General features: G+C 37.8%; 1 protein-coding gene across 3 annotated transcripts in view; it reads right to left on the bottom strand.

The window, feature by feature from the left end:
* The window catches only part of LOC106880460 (RAB11-binding protein RELCH homolog), a 245,776-nt gene that overhangs the window by 195,195 nt on the left and 35,350 nt on the right, over positions 1–15,231 (bottom strand). For all 3 annotated transcript variants that reach the window (XM_052967015.2, XM_052967016.2, XM_052967018.2), the window contains exons 2-4: positions 12,822–12,911; positions 1,610–1,675; positions 669–841 (exon numbers count right to left, since the gene is read on the bottom strand). In XM_052967015.2, the coding sequence (XP_052822975.2) occupies positions 669–841; positions 1,610–1,675; positions 12,822–12,911 (329 nt within the window). The remainder of the gene's footprint in view (positions 1–668; positions 842–1,609; positions 1,676–12,821; positions 12,912–15,231) is intronic.

Raw genomic sequence — 15,231 nt, 5'->3', positions numbered from 1 at the left:
ACCACTGTCATACTTCTTTTTATGACTAGACTCAACCTAAGTTTGGCTTATAATGCTAGCAAAGAAATATTGTTAGAATTTCTGTTAATGTTGTTTAAATTTATGCCATTGTTTTAGTTGATGTTATTTTTGTTTATGTCATTCAGAATCTTTTTTTATGATAATTATTTCTCATTTAAACACAAAGCCAACAATTTTGAAGGGAGAGGTTAGTCAATACCACCAACCCCCAGCATTTGACTGGTACTTTTTTCTATCAACCCTGAAAGAATGAAACACAAAGTGGACCTCAGCAGGATTTAAACTCAGCATGTAAAAAAATATAGATAAAAACACAGTAGATTATTTTTTTCAAATGTTCTAATGATTCTACCAACCTTCCACTCAATGGAAACCAAAGTTAATTCATGTGTACAAATAGAGATAACCAAGTCCACTTAACTTTAATCCTTCACATATTAACCAAGTAGCACTAACTGTGAAAATTACAACTATTTCAAAATATTGTCTCTCAAGATTTGTCTCTCAATAGCTAAACCTTATAATAATCAAAGTTAAGAGAAGATAATGAGTATAAAGGGAAGTTAAGGTTGAATGAAATATTAAAAGTATAGTATTTTTCAATAAGTAATAAAAATTGAACTTTTCATATAAATTAATGTTATTACCTGATCTCCATTTTCTTCAGAAAATGTGACAGATGTGAGTTTGTAGTTACTGAGCAACAGATATTCATTAACTAAAAAGTTAAGTGCTTTCTTTTCCAAAAGTTTAATAATTTCTTCTTTACCTCCTGGGATCAAACCTTCTCGGCCTTGTTCTGGAGAGGCAAGTTCAGTTTCTGTGGGAAAAATTAAACAACGTTCACAGTACTAAATGAAAAATAAAATACAAACTAAACAGTTTAATCAACATGTAACTAAAACACTTTTAAAGAGAAATAACAAAACAGTCCAGTTAAATTAAACATTCTTTTTGTTTTTAAATTGCTCACCCAAAGGAGAAAGGGCAGTGCTTGCACCCTTTTTTAGGGCTTATACAATTGACAGAAACAGAGTAAGTTATACTCAGATCAGAGACCTATTCAAATGCTTGCAACACAGTGGATTCCACTACAAGCATCTGAGAGGACCAGGTGTGGTTTTAAACTGGGTGACAAATTACTTTCAACAAGCTTCTGTACACCTTCCCGCTACCAAATTTCACTCACAAAGCTTTGGACAATCCAAGGCTTTGATAGCTGAAATTCACTGAAGGTGCCACACAGTGGGATCAAACCCAAAACCACAATTTTTAATCACAAAGATGTTACTATCCATCTCCATTTTTATTCATATTCTTGAAACACCTTATTGAATTACTTTATTCTACTACATTTACAAATCCTCAATACATCTTGAATCAAATTAATTCTTTCGACAACCAAAAATAATGCAATTATTCTGCTTTAAATATATTTCAAATTAAAAGCTTTATAAATTTCTTTAAACCTATATTAACTTTTATAAAGTTAATATAGGTTTGTCATGTATGATTCATTCTGATATATTCTTCAAACTTGCTGAGAAGTAACTGAAAAAAATGTTAACTAGTAAATGTTCACTTGCACCTTTTGTAAGAGTTGCACGAAGTCCTTTAATAGTTTCATGAGCTTTTCTTAACTCAAATTCAAGAACTGAAAGAGATAAAAAAGAAAGGACAATATTATATATAAACTAGCTTTAGTCAAAACATATTTCAAAGTTTAGAAAAGTAGTTCTGGTTTTTCCATTTTTGGCTCAAGCTCAATTAGATAAATTTTGCTTTTGTGTTATTGTGGTCATATTAAAAGCTGCTGTTCACAATTTTAATTTATACAGATTTTCTTTATATTTTGCTGTTTTATATGCATTATCTGATAGAATTCTTTTTTGTTTTGTTAAAGCAATTATTTTAACCCTACTGTAACTAACCAGATATCACAAAGTGGATGTGGAACCTATTTTTGTTACTTAATAGCAAAGAGAATTATTTAAGAATTTGTAATTATCAATTTCACACTATTCTCAAGAATTAGTAACATTCAAGAGGATCTTTTTGACAACTTCATACGTATCACCATCATTTAATGTCTACTTCTCCATGCTTACATGGGTTGGATAAAGTTTATGGAGGCAAATTTTATATAGGTGGATACCCTTCCTGTTGCCAACCTTCACCTGTTTATATATATGGTGGTTGTACCAAATATAATGCAAAAATGGGCATAACTTTTGTATTAATTGGCAAAGGTCATTCAAATTGCAAATGCTGATAGAGTAACTTCTCTATAGTAACTCTTCTTGTTCTTCATTACAGACAAATAATGGTTCCTAAGCAAAAGCAACAAGTCATCACTGAGTTCTTGACAAAAGAGAGATACAGGCTGTCTGGCATCCACAGGAGGTTACAGGTTGTTGACATGGCTGACACCATTGTCAAGAGCAATGTGCGCAGATGGATGAAGACGCTTAAATAAGAGGAAACCAGCATTGAAGACAAGACATTCAAGTGAGAAACCATTAACTGCAATCACTGACATGTATTGCCAGTGATTGGGTAAAGTGATCTGCAAAGGCAGATCAATCACAATCAGTGAGCTTGCTACACAACTGGACTGTGATCACAATGCATTACAGAAGATGGTGGAAGATTTTGTGTGTAGAAAAATGTGTGTAAAGAGGGTACCTTGGCAGCTGACACCTGATTTGAAGGAGGGAAGAATGGAAATCTGCTCTGATTGGCTGGAATCATTTGAAGCCAATAATGACACTTTTTTCCAGATTCAGTGACAAGAGATGAAATATGTTTGTATGTTTATGATCTAGAAATGTAGGCTCAGTTCATGGAATGACATCATACCGCTTTTTCAAGATCTAAGAAGTTCAAGAACCAGTAATCAACACAGAAAGTTATCGTGACTGTTTTGTGACTGTTTTGTGGGGCATCATTCTTTTTGATCTTCTGGAACATAACTGTATCGTGAACTGTGAACGGTATACTGAGACACTCACAAAGCTAGAGAAGCCATTAGGATTAAAAAACCAAACAAGAATCTAAAACAATCAACATGACAATGTGCAACCACACATCTTTAGCAACAAATCAGGCAATCAGTAAACTGGGCTGGTCAATGGTCCTCCATCCTTCTTACAACCTGGTTCTGATGTCCTCTGACTTCCACCTGTTCAGTCCACTGGAGGACAATTTGAGGAAACAGATGAGGTGAAAGTAACTATGAAGAAATAGACACAACAGTCCACACCTGAATATTTCTAAAGCAGATAGGAGTTAAATTCAATGATGACATAAATGTATCACCTGTGATGGAATCTATTGAATAGTACCTCTGTACAGAAGAAGGGTTACTCTGTGAAACTTGAATGGTATATGTCAGTTAATAAAAAACTTATAGGCGTAGGAGTGGCTGTGTGGTAAGTAGCTTGCTTACCAACCACATGGCACCTTGGGCAAGTGTCTTCTACTATAGCCTCGGGCTGACCAAAGCCTTGAGTGGATTTGGTAGACGGAAACTGAAAGAAGCCTGTCGTATATATGTATATGTATGTATGTGTGTGTGTGTGTGTGTGTGTGTGTGTGTGTGTGTTTGCCCCACCCCCAACATTGCTTGACAACCGATGCTGGTGTATTTACGTCCCCCGTAACTTAGCGGTTCAGCAGAAGAGACCGATAGAATAAGTACTAGGCTTACAAAGAATAAGTCCTGGAGTCGATTTGCTTGACTAAAGGCGGTGCTCCAGCATGGCCGCAGTCAAATGACTGAAACAAGTAAAGAGAGAGCCCACTAATGCATTACTTTCAGTAAAACCATTATATAAACTAGTAAAAATGACAGATTACAGTATCAAAAAAATTGAAGTCAAACATTTTCCTTTATTGAAATTTTAAATTTAAATTGCAGTCATGTGGGGCTTTAATCTAACGAATTACCGGATGAAAGAGCTTTTATGTGATTACTCAACCTTCAAAAAAACAGTCATTAAACCTCTCAAATTATGCTCGTCCATCTTTTAAAAATGAAAGGAACTACTGGATAATGTAGTCTGTATTGAACAATATTTGAAAAGACAGGATGGTTGTGGCTTACATCATAGGTTTATTCCACCAAGACTGACATATAGCTAAACAACAACAATACAGCGGCAAAGTAGAAGCACACTTCCAGATTCAATATAAGTAATTAATTAGGAAAACTTATGAACTTAGAATTAAAATGCTGTGTAAACTGACAGCTAATTCAAATCTGCAGTTTCAACAATTGCTACACTTCAATTCTATCACTGCAACCATATAACATAGCCAAACCTGCACTCCAGAGGCCAAACTTTCTCTTCATGAACAGAAAAGATGTCGACTCCAAGCAACATCTAATTCTATATAAGACAAAAGTTTAAAACACACTAAAGTACAGGTCACATATCAAGGATGGTGTCACTGCTATAGAAAAGAGATTCTAAACAAGATAAAAATAGAAAAAAATGATAAAACAACTTTCACTCATCAGTACAAGATAACAACCAGCCCACTAATACACTACATCCTACTTGTTCAAGCCAGTGAGAGAGCATCTACCTTATTGCTCAACACGATAGAAATAGCAGTCAAATTTTCCTCAAATCATGCCACACCAGCTTAGAAAAGACTACATTAACCCCTTAGCACTCAAATCACTATCAAATATAATGCTTATTTATTCACATTCTTTTGAATTAATAATGCATAATCTCATAGCTTTGAGGTTTCAATGATGTAATCATATATTTTCAGAGTGACATTGTCAGGTAGGTGTAAGAGGCCGGATCTAGTTGTTTTGAAGATAAAACTGGTCAAATATTTGAGCTAAATATGGCCAAGACAGGATGATCATAGTTAGAATGCTTTTAATCATAGGCCTACTCAAACAAGGATAGCCTCGAGATAAACAATAACCTTACTTTATTTTCTTGTACCTTCTCTACAATGGCTCTTGCTCTTCTGAACTAAAAGGCTACATGCCACACAAAACACCTACCTTTTCTCCTAAGCACTTTGCCTACAGAGTATCATCTTCAAAATGAGCACTAAATACTTTACCACATCTTGTATCTTTATAACTGCATTCATTTAGAATTCTTCTATGCCCATGTTTTGCCTACAAGAATCAATCTACCGAGGGGAAAATAGAACAACAAATGTACCAACTAATTAGGAAGAGAATTAAATTTGATGCTCTATTCTTAGCAATGCAACTCTAAAAGATTTAGCCAAAATTAAACCACTCTACTTGGCTTTGTTGAGTTGGAGAAAACAAGTACCCTTGCTCTCTAATATGGAGATTGTTGCAGAAGCTAAGAGTAGATGAATGGATGATGAGAGCCATCCAAACCATATACAAGTACTGTGCAGGTAGGAGTTCACTAGAGCTCAGCTCCCATTCCCCTCCAATTTATCATTGTCCTCCAGGTCATAAGAGAGGAGCTTAAGACTAGTGTCTTGTGGAAACTAACCTATGCTAATGACCTTGTTATTATTACTGAATCTTTAGTAGAATTAGAAAACAAATTCCAGGTGTCAAAGAAATTCCTGGAATCAAAGGGTCTTAAAGTTAACTTAGAAAAGACTGATGTCTCAGTAAGCAGGAAAACAGTATGCTATTCCCTTTAAGAAAATGGCCATATTCAGTGTGTAGAAAAGGTATAGACAGCAATTCCACACAGTATATCCAGTACAAACTACAGACATATAAGTGGTGTAGTGAAACCTCAGGAATTTTAGCAGAGAAAGTAGATTTTGTTTGTGACAGATCACAGGAGTGATAGACACTAAAAATGCATGGGGAATAGATTTCCTTGAATGCCCAGGAGGTACTTTAGAGCTAATAGACAGTTTCTGTTACCTATGTGACCTAATTAACAGTAGAGGAGAATGTTTATTAAAGTATAGTTGCTAGAATACAAACCAGCAGGAGAAAGTTCAGAGAACTATTAACTCTGTTAGTAATAAAAAGAATTTCTCTCAAAGTGAAAGACAGATTGTATGATGCCTGTATATGAACAGCAATGCTTCTTGATAATAAAATGTAGGCTGTGAATGCAGAGGGCAAAAGAAGACTGAAAAAAAAAATGAAGCTAGCATACTCTGCTGGAGGTGCAATTTCAGTATCATGTACAACAAAGTGCAAATGCCATGAGAGAAATATTTGGCTTAACAGGCATCAGATGTAATTTGCAAGAAAGAAGACTGGTATGGTTGTGTGACATGCAGGGACAGCTGCATAAAGAAATATCAATTGCTACATGTGGATGGAACTCATGGAAGAAAGAGACCAAGGAAGATGAGGAATGAAGTTGTGAAGACCGACCTCGGGTTGTTAATTCTCATCAAGATAACAAAGGACCAAGATGAATGGTGATTCACCTGTCTCAAGAAGAGCCATCTATCTCAGCAAAAATGAGGTCCTAAAAGTATATTTTTAATGTCTTTGCTCCCACATCCAATATGTACTTGTCAAGCCTTCCCAGCAGCTCAACTTTGTAACACTAATCTCTCCTTCATCATTCTAACTACAGCATTGTTTCCTCTGCTGCTGTGGTTGTCTGAGGATACAGATGCACATATTTTACTTGCCCCCTTCTGTGCTACAAGTAATTCTTCTTGGAATCATTTCTGTTGCTACTCATCATGCACTCACAGCACCATCCCTTGCTAATATATTTACAATAAATTCCCCCTTTCTCCTGAGCACACTTTCATGTCTGACATCAATACCACCTCACTTATAATTCACTATATCTACCCTCTGTAGCTCTGATCTCCATTTCTGGCACTGTGTCTCTTCTTTCCCCACCACACTTTGCCTCTTCCCCCTATTGCTCATCTGTCTACTATTTTATTATATTGTTATTCTCCAACCTACCTTTATGTAACACTGCCTCCTCCTTGAGCCACACCTATTTTCCTTACATTTCTTCAAGCTGAGGTTCATCACTGACCATGCCTCCATCTATGTTCATCATTCACTGCATTCACATCTATCCTTGTCTCTACTGTCTGTGACTCCACTTTCATACTTTCACAAACCTACCTACCCAGTCAGTCGTCCTCAATTCTTAATCCCTATTCCCTCTTTATTCACCTTCTTGTACCTTGGAAGTATACCCTGACACCTCATTTCCATCACACTTACTCCCTTTCCTGCTGGGGTAGCCATGTATCTCCTCTGCAGTAAGACATCTGTCCCTATCCCCCCATCATATTTTAGTCACCTCACAATACCTGGCACAAAACCACATCCTTCAATTCTGTACCAACATCATCATAGTCTTGCCTTGCAGATTACTTGATGGCTTTGCTAGTGTTGGTTCCGTGAAAAAAAAAGCACCCAGTACACTCTATCAAGTGGTTGGTATTAAGGACAAGCATACAGCTATAAAAAACTTGATGTGGATACCTCTCAACTGGCATCAAGCATTGCCACTAATTCTCTGCATTCCAGGCGTAGTTAGACACCAAACAACTAGTCAATCATTGCAACTACTAGAAATTCTCTCACTCCAGCCAGATGCAAAACGTTAAGACTGCCACAATGTATAATAAAATGTAGGGCTACTAGAATGGAACTAAGTAGATGCAACTATATACAAGAGTTAAAATGGAAGGGAATCTCCGTCAGGTTACTCGTGAGCAAAGAACACAGGTATAAATTCTTCTAGATAAGTAACAGTGTAAGTGGAATAATCGTATTGATGGCAGAAAAATGGGTAAAGTTATTGAGAAAATAATAGCCAAAACTCTTTCTATCACATCCAGTTATTTTAGAAAAATGGAAGAATAGATTGAACAATGTTTCCTTTATACACAAAAAAAGACAGCATGTTCATTCTCTGGGGCACTTTTGATCAGGCATCTGCTTGATCAGAGCTGACCTAGGGCTAAACAACAACAAAGTAGAGAAAGAAAATAAGACATAAAGCTGAACGACACAATGAAACAGTATGGATTGGAACTGAAGATCTATGAACTGCTAGTTTAATACACAATTCACCAAGCCAATCCAGTATTTAACCACATATCCTCTCTCTCTCTCTCTCCTCTCTCTCTCTCTCTCTCCTCTCTCTCTCCCCCCTCTCCCCCCTCCCTCTCTCTCTCTCTCTCTCTCCCCACCACCACCACCACCACCACCCATACCTTCTCATTTTCTGTATTTTGCTACTTTCTGTTTTTCGGAAGTTCCTATTTGAACATAAAACTTTAAACAGAGAATGCCACCCATCTTTCTTAATAACAATCATATGGCCTGCCAAACATCACTTAAATCTATAGATGTTATACAACTATTTATATCAAGGAGAACACTGATAGTAAGACAAAGAGTTTCATATATAGATATATGATTTCTATTTGTTCTGCCTTCGCAGATCAGAAACTTAACTGAAATCTTAAGGCTGGCAACAAATTAACTACACTGCTCTCCAACCTTCACTTTGTGATGAAGACAGTTGTTGGTAGATTATAAAAGATTGAAAGGAAATAATATTCTGTGTAACTTTATTTGACACTCTTTTAAGGTTACAGTAAATTTGAAATTGGAACTAATAGATTAATAATAGAAGAATGCACATTAAAAATAAAACAAGTGAGAAGTTTATTTCCAATTAACTTGATTGATCAACATTTCCTTGTCTTTGGGAAAGAACATGAATATTTCAACACAGCATTTTAGATTACAATATGATGTGTACATGTATGAGATGAAGAGAGAGGAATAAAAAAATAAATGGAGAGACTAACAAAATTTAATCTTTAGCGCTTTACTGAATTTTTTAGAAAAGTAAAAATATTTCATTATAGAGGGAGAATAAAGGGATTTGCTTAACATAGGTAATGATGGTGGTAATAATGACAACAATAATGAAAAATTCCACAGCAATCAGAATTCAGTAACACTGGTTTCACATTTTGGCATAAGGCCAACAGGTTTGGGAAAGGGGTTAAGTCAGAATGTAAAGATGGATGAAATGCCACTAAGTATTTTGCCCAGCATGCTAACGATTCTGCAGGCTCGCCGCCTTTAGAGTTCAGTAATATTTAGAGTGTAAACTAAACAGAGAAAAAGTAAAGCACAACAATATTAGTTACTTTACATTAAAACATTTACTTTTATTGAAATATTACTTATAGTAATTTCCATTTCACTTCCTGAATTAAGGTTTCCATTTCTTAAGGACCTTGAAATGCTTGCTACTTATCTACTTCCCACCAACAACAAACTTGACCACATCCTACAACAGCATGTTGATAACTGAGCATTGTTTGCCACAATTGAGAATGAAACATAACTTATCTTCAGGAAGGGAAACTAAACCATCCCTACATTTCAAATAAATTTAAATAAACCTTTATTAGACAAATATTAGGATTAAGTCTGAAAACCTCTCCTAAAAACCATCAGAATCTCCAGATTACAAAATACTACAAAACCTAATTTAAAACAAATGGTTTCATATGCATATATATATATATATATATATATATATATATATATATATCATCGTCATCATCATCATCGTTTAACATCCGCTTTCCATGCTAGCATGGGTTGGACAATCTGACTGAGGACTGGTGAACCAGGTGGTTACACCAGGCTCCAATCTGATTTGGCAAGAGTTTCTACAGCTGGATGCCCTTCCTAACACCAACCACTCCGAGAGTGTAGTGGGTGCTTTTACGTGCCACCGGCACGAAGGCCAGTCAGGCGGTACTGGCAATGGCCACGCTCAAAATGGTGTTTTTTACGTGCCACCTGCACAGGAGCCAGTCCAGCGGCACTGGCAACGATCTCGCTTGAATGTCCTTACACTTGCCACCAGCACAAGTGCCAGGGCATAGGTGCCATCACGATTTCGCTTTCGCTTGCCTCAACAGGTTTTCGCAAGCCAAGTTTCTGTGTCCAATGAAGGACACGACGTTGGCATGGGTGCCATTCGTCGAAGTTAGTTCAATTTCACTTGCCTCAACAGGTCTTCGCAAGTGGAGTTTAGTGTCCAGTGTAGGAAGGTACGCATCCTGGCAGAGGCCTTGGATTTAGGTCTCACTTGGCTTGCTGGGTCTTCTCACGCACAGCATATTTCCAAAGATCTCGGTCAGAAGTCATTGCCTCGGTGAGGCCCAATGTTCAAAAGTCGTGCCTCACCACCTCATCCCAGGTCTTCCTGGGCCTACCTCTTCCACAGCTTCCCTCAACTGCTAGGGTGTGGCACTTTTTCACACAGCTATACTCATCCATTCTCACCACATGCCCATACCAGCGCAAACGTCTCTCTTACACACCACAGCTGATGCTCCTTAGGTTCAACTTTTCTCTCAAGGTACTTACACTCTGTCTAGTATGCACACTGACATTACACATCCATCGGAGCATACTGGCTTCATTCCTTGTGAGCCTACGCATGTCCTCAGCAGTTACAGCCCATGTTTCACTGCCATGAAGCATGGCTGTTCGTACACCATTTTGAGCGTGGCCATTGCCAGTACCGCCTGCTGGCCTTCGTGCCGGTGGCACGTAAAAGCACCCACTACACTCTCTGAGTGGTTGGCGTTAGGAAGGGCATCCAGCTGTAGAAACTCTTGCCAAATCAGATTGGAGCCTGGTGTAGCCATCTGGTTCATCAGTCCTCAGTCAAATCATCCAACCCATGCTAGCATGGAAAGCAGACATTAAACGACGATGATGATTATGATGATATATGTATATACTCATATATACATATGTATATACATATATATATATATATATATATATATATGTATACACACACACACATACACACACACACACACACACACACACACACACACACATACACACATACACACACACACACACACACACACACACACACACACACACACACATTGTATGGTGAAAGGTACAATAAATTTCAACCATTTCTTTTATTCTTTTATATGTTTCAGACTTGAGGCCGTAGCCATGCTGGGGCACCGCCATTAAAAATACTTAAGTAGATCTCGACTAATTTCTGGAAGAGTTTTGAAACCACCACTATTTGTTGTATTGCTACTTCTCAACACCCATCCCTCTTGGGCCACCGAAGCAGCAAAATATCACCACAGTCTGTACAATAAAAGAATATTTATAAGAAGTCTATATCTAATTCAGATAGTAGTGATAGGTAGAGTGTTTAAAAAGATTTGAAATTGTAATAGTCTCAATACTAATCAGGTGGTCTCATTAACTAGCACTTTAACTTAATCCTCTCATCAAGACAGAGTGCTACTAGCAGATAATGTCTATCAAACAGCATTATCTATTAGTAATAGAAATTATTTTAATACAAAATATATTTGCCATAAAACACTTTGCCTCATTAAAATTAGTGGTGCATTTAATATATATTAGACTACATTTTTATTAAGAGAAACAATAATATAATAAGGCTTTAATTTTTTTAGATTATTTCTGTATTATTGTTATTATTATTAATCATCATCATCATCATCATCATCATACTCCTCTTTTAACATCTATTTTTCATGCTGACATGGGTTAGACAGTTTGACCAGAGCTGACAAGCCAGAGAGCTGCACCAGGTTCCAGTTTGATCAAGCTTGGTTTCTATGGCTAGATGCCCTTCCTAACATCAATCACTTTACAGTGTGCATTGGGTGCTTTTAACATGGCACTGGCATGAGCACTTTTACACTGCACCAGCAAAAGTACTTTTTACATGGCACCGGCTGAGGACTCTTGCAGGCCAATCCTCTTCACCAGGGGGGAGCAGCCTTAACACTTCTGCTGGGAAGTATGGGTCTTCTTGAGTACAGCAAAGCACCAGGTATCTTGGTCCTTTGTCATCTTGTCTAAAAAAGTTCAGCATCCTATAACAATTTATTTAACATAAAATGAAATACTAAAAACTAAATTATTGGATTGTAGTAGACCATCTACTTTTATAGCAGTTGTGCAACATTGTGTTATACATGGTATCATAGGTTTTTTTAAGACAATTTAGATCCAAAAACTCATAATGCATATCATACATAGTAGCATATTATACAGACGTTTATAGTAGTAAATAAAATGGAGCCCCCTTCAGTAATGAATGTCCATGGGATTGCACCTAGAAAGTTACCCTCCAAGACACAAGTCCAGGCAGGTTGTTTATGGAAGACCAGCAGTCACCCATGCATACCAGCCTCCCCTCTCCACACCACCTTTGAGACATAACAGCTCAATTCTACAGCTGAATGAACTGGAGCAATGTAAAATAAAGTGTCTTGCTGAAAAACACAACACACAGCCGGGTACAGGAACTGAACTCACTACATCATGATTGTGAGCCTGATGCTCTAACCACTGAGCCTTCACAGTAGTAAATAGAATAAGAATAAAGATAATAACTACAATTCATAATATCGGCCTTGTGTGGAGGGTGGGCTGAAACTAGGTGATATGTATGCCTGTCTAAAACATTTTTGTAACATAAGTAGCTTCAACCTGAAATTAAACTGGCTTGAAGAAGAATCATCCTGTATGTAGTATATCCCTTAGATCTCTAAATTTCTGGAATAAGTTGTTGTTAACATTATTATTATAATTTTTCAAATGATTAATCTCATCTTTAAAAATGAAATATTTTATATATACATCTACACTATATTTTAATCAGTTTCATTTCCGATTGTCATCAGGTGTTTTAATACTGGATTTTTTCTGATTTTCTAGAAGTTTAAATAGACATATGTGAAATATTTTTAAATGACAATGCATTATAAGTACTTACCTGCCATGCGTTCATCAACTTGTCTTTCACCATCATCAGAGTATCGGGCAAAATCCAAGGAATCCAAAGTATGAACACTCGAAGTTCTTTCTAATAACATAAAATGAAATAATTTACGTATTAGCCATGTAGTAAATAATCATTAAATCAAATATTAATGCTCTGAATTCATTTGCATAGATGTCATTAAAAATGGAGGGAATAAAAAAGATAAAGACAAACATACACACAAGCACAGCTGAGGTACTTCAGTATAGAAAAGATCAAATCAAGCATTTTGATTCCTATGCAATTTCAAAGCAGTTTCAGGGGTTTCAGGAGGTTTATTTGATGTGAATACTCAATCAGAGATAACAGAATTTGTCATGAGAGACTGAAAAAAACCTTAGATAAAAGTCTGGCATTCATTAACATTCTCTTCTCAGAGATAATATAGATAAGCTGATAGCACAACCTTTACATCCACAACCTTTGACAAATTGAAAATATACACTACACAGTTAGACAATGCATATAGAAGATGGAATATAAAATGAAATGCACAAAGTACAAAATCCTAGTAAAGAAACAATTACACTGGATGTTCTGAAGTAGCGCTTAACATAGAATTTATGTTTTTCAGCACTGTTGAACCAAATGGATCAGATATGAAAAGATGGATCTCATTATCAGCTAAAGAGTTTGGATGACTAAAAAAAACATCATCTGGAATACCAGCTAGCAACTCAAAGTTAAACTATATAATATCCTTATTTTCTCAATTGCAACCTACACCTTGAGAACATGGACCCAAAACATGGATTGGAAGAATTTAGGGTGCAGTATTTTACTATCTATGTTAGGTATATTATCATGAGACCAGCATAAAAATACTTCCATATGGAAAGTTCTTCACATAACATGTCATTACTGAAGCAATAAGAAATAAGAAACAGAAATAGTTCAGCCATGAAATAAAGTGCAGGCATTCTCCCAAGACTTCCTAAGTCCATGACCACATAGCAGATCACCTAATAGGTAGAACTCTTAGATTTGTGATGACAAAAAATTACTACTTGCAACAGCAAAAGGTAGAACATCCAGTCAAAGAATGTGGTGCTAGTCCAGCTGGCAAGGGAGAGTGAGTGTCCAAAGAGGACTGTACCAGAGAGAAAAACCAAAAACTGTAAATAATTTTTTTAAAAAAAGCCTTATTTGCATATAGAAACAACTTGTGAAAAATCATCCAAATAGTCATGAATAAGTATTACAAGAACAAGGTGCAGTTATACAAATATGAAAGCTACATCAACCAACAAAAGATCCTCTATATGACATCTAAACCTGCCAGAAGTAACAACCAAACCTTCAAATCTGACTCAATGGCCTTAGCAAAGGATAACTATACTAGATATAATACACTGGAAAAAATGGGTTAGTCATGACTGCAATGTTAATAAAATAATGAAAATCTGTGTGCATAATCATTTGGCTGATGACCTACATGTAATAGGTTTGTTCAATCAGAGCTGAGCTTAGGTTACACAACAACATCATCATATGAAGGGAAGTACAGTTCACTGCATTCAGTAGCGGGGGTCAATGTGTAATTGATAAGCGATTTGCTTTTGCTAGCAATATCAAACTTCAACTCTAGGAACCAGAAGATAACAGCAAGATATCAGACCAGTGAATCTGCTAAAGAATTATCATATGAAGATGAAATTTTACCGTCACTCAAACAAGTCACTGAGTTAAGGAACATTACTGAAAACCTATAGCCGAATAAAAAAAATGCCTTGATCATAATTATTGATTCCTTTTCCTAGGTACAAATATAATTTCACGCACGCACGCACGCACGCACGCACGCACGCACGCACGCACGCACGCACGCACGCACGCACGCACGCACGCACGCACGCACGCACGCACGCACGCACGCACGCACGCACGCACGCACGCACGCACGCACGCACGCACGCACGCACGCACGCACGCACGCACGCACGCACGCACGCACGCACGCACGCACGCACGCACGCACGCACGCACGCACGCACGCACGCACGCACGCACGCACGCACGCACGCACGCACGCACGCACGCACGCACGCACGCACGCACGCACGCACGCACGCACGCACGCACGCACGCACGCACGCACGCACGCACGCACGCACGCACGCACGCACGCACGCACGCACGCACGCACGCACGCACGCACGCACGCACGCACGCACGCACGCACGCACGCACGCACGCACGCACGCACGCACGCACGCACGCACGCACGCACGCACGCACGCACGCACGCACGCACGCACGCACGCACGCACGCACGCACGCACGCACGCACGCACGCACGCACGCACGCACGCACGCACGCACGCACGCACGCACGCACGCACGCACGCACGCACGCACGCAC

This window comes from Octopus bimaculoides, chromosome 4, assembly GCF_046866305.1.
Source record: "Octopus bimaculoides isolate indiv1 chromosome 4, ASM4686630v1, whole genome shotgun sequence".
NCBI classification, from domain to species: domain Eukaryota; kingdom Metazoa; phylum Mollusca; class Cephalopoda; order Octopoda; family Octopodidae; genus Octopus; species Octopus bimaculoides.
This window is presented reverse-complemented; position numbering and strand designations above follow the sequence as displayed.